Source organism: Coregonus lavaretus, assembly GCF_964263955.1.
Source record: "Coregonus lavaretus genome assembly, chromosome: 34".
In the NCBI taxonomy this organism is placed as follows: domain Eukaryota; kingdom Metazoa; phylum Chordata; class Actinopteri; order Salmoniformes; family Salmonidae; genus Coregonus; species Coregonus lavaretus.
Window position 1 is genome coordinate 11,475,886 of NC_140021.1, and position 6,000 is coordinate 11,481,885.

The 6,000-nt window shown below is 44.8% G+C and overlaps 1 protein-coding gene across 1 annotated transcript in view; it reads left to right on the forward strand.

The window, feature by feature from the left end:
* The window catches only part of sh3kbp1 (SH3-domain kinase binding protein 1), a 30,738-nt gene extending 25,848 nt beyond the window's left edge, over window positions 1-4,890 (forward strand). Inside the window, exons 16-19 of the mRNA XM_084151986.1 lie at window positions 1,688-1,831; window positions 3,764-3,990; window positions 4,087-4,150; window positions 4,283-4,890. Of these exons, the coding sequence (XP_084008112.1) occupies window positions 1,688-1,831; window positions 3,764-3,990; window positions 4,087-4,150; window positions 4,283-4,321 (474 nt within the window). The 3' untranslated portion in view covers window positions 4,322-4,890. The remainder of the gene's footprint in view (window positions 1-1,687; window positions 1,832-3,763; window positions 3,991-4,086; window positions 4,151-4,282) is intronic.
* Window positions 4,891-6,000: the final 1,110 nt, after the last annotated feature.

The window sequence follows — 6,000 nt, forward strand, 5'->3', positions numbered from 1 at the left end:
TCAAATCGCCGCAGGGTTTTTATTTCAGCTGTTCAGAAATAAGAGGCAGAGATAGGCTACATCATCAAGGTTCAGAAGAGGATGAGGAAAGAGAGAAAGGTGAAGGGAGGTGGAGTGTGAGCAGCAGCTACTTAGAACAAAATGTGTGTGTAAAATAACACATGCGCAGAACGTGATCCGGATCTGTAGCTTTGAGAAACAGGTTTGCAGAGAGGCATGGCGGGGGCGAAAACTCAGCCACGGCCAAATTTATTTTTACTTAAAGCTAGAATACTTAATTGAAACAATAACACATTCCTAGACAGAGCTATGGATGCAAGGACTGACCATCCACGATATCAAATGTATAGTTTAACCATGTTTTGAAGCTATTCAGCGTTTGTTTACATTTACATTGTAAACATTGGATATGTTTACAATGTAATATATTTTGGGTTCTGATGGGGTACGACAGCTCGACTAAGCTCATGAGGCATTTAAAAGTTATATTCTTCAAGAATCAATGAGTTTATATGTACAAAAATGGATGTAGCAACTACGATTCCAGCTTTAATTCCATTCATCCTTTTCTACTGCTCCTCTAGCCAAAAGTTTTTACATAAGTCTTAATTTTTTGCAAAAACACACTCACTCATCACACATTGTAGACTAAAAGCGAATGTATGCTTGCTCCAGCGATGCGTTCCGGAGGCTCTGTACTGTGGCTTGCAGAGGCCAAATCGAGCTCCATACTGCATCACCGTGTGCCTACCAAATGTTCTAACAATGCGGCTGTGTATAGCTCCGCATTGACATGATTGGTTGACGGTAGGTGGGGGCGGGAGTTCCTGTATAAACAAACTCACTTCCTTGACAACATCCTTCACAACAGCTCTGCTCTGATCTGCGAAGCGCAAGAAGTATGAATGCCCTGACTTCTACAGAGGCTGTATCGCAGTAAATGCTGTACGGCCAATGCAGACGTTGGATTGACCATGCAGCGCCTTTAAGCAACCTAGAACTAAAGATTAAAGGGAGATAGGTTAAGTATCTTTGCTAGAACCACTACTGGAGTGGCCTATCATCTGATCATCGCTAATGTAGGCTAAATGAATCAGCTAGTTAGCTAGGCTGTCAAAACTAATCAAATCAAATCCATTTTTATTTGTCACATACACGTGTTTAGCAGATGTCTTTACCTGATTTGAATCTGATTTGAATTTGTTTTGCTACTGACAAACAGTCGGACTGCAGTTGCCCCCTTCCCTGTACCTGACCGTGAGACAGCACATACTAGCAACTCCAAAGTCATCTACTACTGGCGGTATTCATTTCAACCTCACCACGCTGCGCCGGTGCGTAGCTAGTGCATGAAATGAGGACGAGTCAACTTTTTTCAAGATTCATGAGTTTATGAGAAATGATCTAGTTTGATAGGCAAATCGTTGCATTTAAAGTTACAAGAGAGAAAAGAGACACATTTTAAAAATTAAAATTAATTAGTCAAATTAGCAGGCGCTCCAGCACCCCTAGGGCTCTATCAGTGCATGTGCCTGCACACACACACACATAAACACACACACATAAACATACACACATAAACATACACGCACATACAAATACTTGTTCCTATAACACCTCTCTCTCTCTCTCTCTCTCTCTCTCTCTCTCTCTCTCTCTCCTTCCTCTCCTCTTCTCTCTCTCTCAGTCTTCTCTGTCCAGTATTGACCTGCTGAACTTTCCTGCGGTGGAGGAGGAGAAGAGTGAGAAGGCCAGAGAGGAGGAGGAGGAGGACTCCTTGAGTCCTAGACCAGTAGATGTCTCTAAGAGGAAAGCACTTCCCACCATCACTGTAAGAATAAACATTTGTTTTCATGATTAACCTGTATTTTAGCTGTGAATCAGAGTATATTTTGTGTTTGTGTATTCCCAGAGGATTATACTACAAAGCAGGGCAATCAAGTCAGCCAACTAACTTTGATAAACATTCAGAAATAATAAGTGTTTCAGGTTCATTAATGAACCTAGACTTGAATATGGGTTGCTGTAGAATAATGGAATCAATCCATGCCGATTTCAAGCATACAGTGAGGGAAAAAAGTATTTGATCCCCTGCTGATTTTGTACGTTTGACCACTGACAAAGAAATGATCAGTCTATAATTTTAATGGTAGGTTTATTTGAACAGTGAGAGACAGAATAACAACAAACAAATCTAGAAAAACGAATGTAAAAAATGTTATAAATTGATTTGCATTTTAATTAGGGAAATAAGTATTTGACCCCCTCTCAATCAGAAAGATTTCTGGCTCCCAGGTGTCTTTTATACAGGTAATGAGCTGAGATTAGGAGCACACTCTTAAAGGGAGTGCTCCTAATCTCAGCTTGTTACCTGTATAAAAGACACCTGTCCACAGAAGCAATCAATCAATCAGATTCCAAACTCTCCACCATGGCCAAGACCAAAGAGCTCTCCAAGGATGTCAGGGACAAGATTGTACACAAGGCTGGAATGGGCTACAAGACCATCGCCCAGCAGCTTGGTTAGAAGGTGACAACAGTTGGTGCGATTATTCGCAAATGGAAGAAACACAAAAGCACTGTCAATCTCCCTCGGCCTGGGGCTCCATGCAAGATCTCACCTCGTGGAGTTGCAATGATCATGAGAACAGTGAGGAATCAGCCCAGAACTACACGGGAGGATCTTGTCAATGATCACAAGGAAGCTGGGACCATAGTCACCAAGAAAACAATTGGTAACACACTACGCCGTGAAGGACTGAAATCCTGCAGCGCCCGCAAGGTCCCCCTGCTCAAGAAAGCACATATACAGGGCCGTCTGAAGTTTGCCAGTGAACATCTGAATGATTCAAAGGAGAACTGGGTGAAAGTGTTGTGGTCAAATGAGACAAAAATGGAGCTCTTTGGCATCAACTCAACTCGCCGTGTTTGGAGGAGGAGGAATGCTGCCTATGACCCCAAGAACACCATCCCCACCGTCAAACATGGAGGTGGAAACATTATGCTTCAGGGGTGTTTTTCTGCTAAGGGGACAGGACAACTTCACTGCATCAAAGGGACGATGGACAGGGCCATGTACCGTCAAATCTTGGGTGAGAACCTCCTTCCCTCAGCCAGGGCATTGAAAATGGGTCGTGGATGGGTATTCCAGCATGACAATGACCCAAAACACACGGCCAAGGCAACAAAGGAGTGGCTCAAGAAGAAGCACATTAAGGTCCTGGAGTGGCCTAGCCAGTCTCCAGACCTTAATCCCATAGAAAATCTGTGGAGGGAGCTGAAGGTTTGAGTTGCCAAACGTCAGCCTCGAAACCATAATGACTTGGAGAAGATCTGCAAAGAGGAGTGGAACAAAATCCCTCCTGAGATGTGTGCAAACCTGGTGGCCAACTACAAGAAACATCTGACTTCTGTGATTGCCAACAAGGGTTTTGCCACCAAGTACTAAGTCATGTTTTGCAGAGGGGTCAAATACTTATTTCCCTCATTAAAATGCAAATCAATTTATAACATTTTTGCCATGCGTTTTTCTGGATTTATTTGTTGTTATTCTGTTTCTCACTGTTCAAATAAACCTACCATTTAAAATTATATACTGATCATCTCTTTGTCAGTGGGCAAACTTACAAAATCAGCAAGGGATCAAATACTTTTTTCCTTCACTGTATCTTCCTAATAAATTTGAGTTTTTAAAAGTTTTTCTGACCATTTAAGTAGGTTAGCTGGCTAAGTCATTAATCCAGATTTGTGATAAACCCCACAGGTACCTGACAGTAAGGGTGTGCTGCCCCCCAAGCCTGTGGTCCTCCCCCCACCTTCGATAGGAAGCCTGGCCCTCCGCCCAACAAGCCCCTCCCCTTCAACTGTAAACCACACCTCTTCCGGTTTAAGCCCCTCCCCCGAACGTAGGCCGGCACCCACCCTGGAGGAGCTGAGAGGACAGCTTAGAGAGCTGAGAGCCTCCGTAGAACTGCTGAAGAGCCAACACAGGTAGGGGTGTGTGTGTGTGTGTTTGTGTATGTGTGTGTGTGTGTGTGTGTTAACGGTGTGTGTTAATAGTATGAGTGACTGGTGTCTCGGTCCCAGGCAGGAGATGAAGCAGTTGGCTAGTGACCTGGAAGAGGAGAAGAGGATCCGCCTTACTCTGCAGGTGAACACACACACACACACACACACACACACACACACACACAGTGATGCTCCCTGTCCAGTGCTTAACAACATCCATTCACCACTGATACGGTTTCATCTTAACTATACATTTGGTGTTTGTGTTTTTCAGATGGAGGTGGAGCAGATTAAGAAGTGTTTATCTAAATGACCCTTCACCATCCGCGGCGCACACTGATGACATCACCACACACTGCAGCCAGAGTGTAATATCATCCTGAGGCAGGGTTCAGCCGAACTAGTTTGTGCCAAAAAACAACAACAAAAATGACAGACGATCACAATCCCTCTATCCGTCTGTTAGTTTGTTTGTGTTGAAAAGGCTTGTTTATTTGTTTCCTGCAATCTGATTGGAGTGCTCTGCATCAGGGGCGTTGCCTCAAGTACTCACCTGTCTGTCACCACGGTACTCAAAACACCTGGAACACCTTTTCCTGCTGTTTGTGCGTGTGTGTCAACTTACAAGGTTTCCATTGCAACCCCTCACTGTGGCCTTCCTTCCGGTTTTAGACTCCTCCCCTCCTTCCTTCCCTCCTTCCTTCCTTCCCTCCTTCCTTCCTTCCTTTTTTCTTTCTTTCTTTCAGATGACAAAGAGAAAGTGTCTTGTTTTTTTTCTTGGTCATTGCTCTCCAGGAAAGTAAAATAGACTTTTATATTCCAGTGTTCTAAAGATTAAGATTATGGATGTGTGCCGATTTTAATAAAAAAAACATCAACCAACCTGTTTCTGTGTGCCTCTGTCTGTCACCCTACCCCCAGGGAGAGCCACAGTATCAGTTACTCTGTGTCTCTGATAACCCAACCTGGACACACACACACACGTGTGCATTGGTTTTGTGTATGTGTGTGTGTCCAGTGCCACTCCATTGCTCTTTACTCTGTTGGTTCAGTTAATTAGTCTGGCAGAACATGACTGAGTCTCCATAGAGCACTGGACACACACACACACACACACACACACACAGGCTGCTGTATTCGCTGTGTGTGTATGTGTTGTAGACAAGTGTGTGTTACCATCTCTGTCTCTTCAGGTAGTGTGTGTGTGTGTGTGAGCATGCATTTATGTGTGTCTTTGTGTGTGTTGTTTTGACTAAAGACAGAGATCGTGTGCGACAGGTCCAGAATGTCCTCGGGGCAGTGGACATAACTCAAAATAACTTGACTGTGAGTGTGTGAGTGTTGGCTGGCTGGCTGGTTGGGGGTGTCAGATCAGAGGACAGAGAGTGTTTTATATTTAGCTACAGTGGCAGCAGCACTTCAGCCCTACTAGAGAGCTCTACAACCCAACTGTCTGTATGTGCTGTTTTAAGTACTTCTGGGAAGTATAAGTTATTTTGAAGAGTGAGTGTGTGTGTGTGTGTTGTAGAAGGACAGAGCCTGAGGAGATGCACACCCCCTCTTCAGATCAGCGTGTGAGTATTTGTGGGAACAAGCGGTGCAGCTGCTGACGGAACCGGAGAGGAGAGGTCTGGATCTAGAGCAGCACACGCTCCACCGGTCACTAGGCAGCGGACAGCCGGTTTGCTGACTTTCTGATTGTTGACACATTTTCTCAGAGCCATCATATAGCTCTCTTTCTCTCTCTCTCTCTCGCTCACTTCTCTCTAACCCCCCCCCACTCTGTGTGATAGTGTTGAACTAGCCTGATCTGGTCTGGGTGGTAACACAGTAAGGTAATGATGTGTGAGATGCAGGAGGTGGACAGAGTCAGACCAACACGGCTCCCCAGGCGACAGGTGCACTGAGACACGGGCTCAGCTCTAATCCTCAGGAGGACAGGAAGACAGAGGAAGACAAGAGGAGCCAGACTCCGCTTTCATCCCTGGGGCC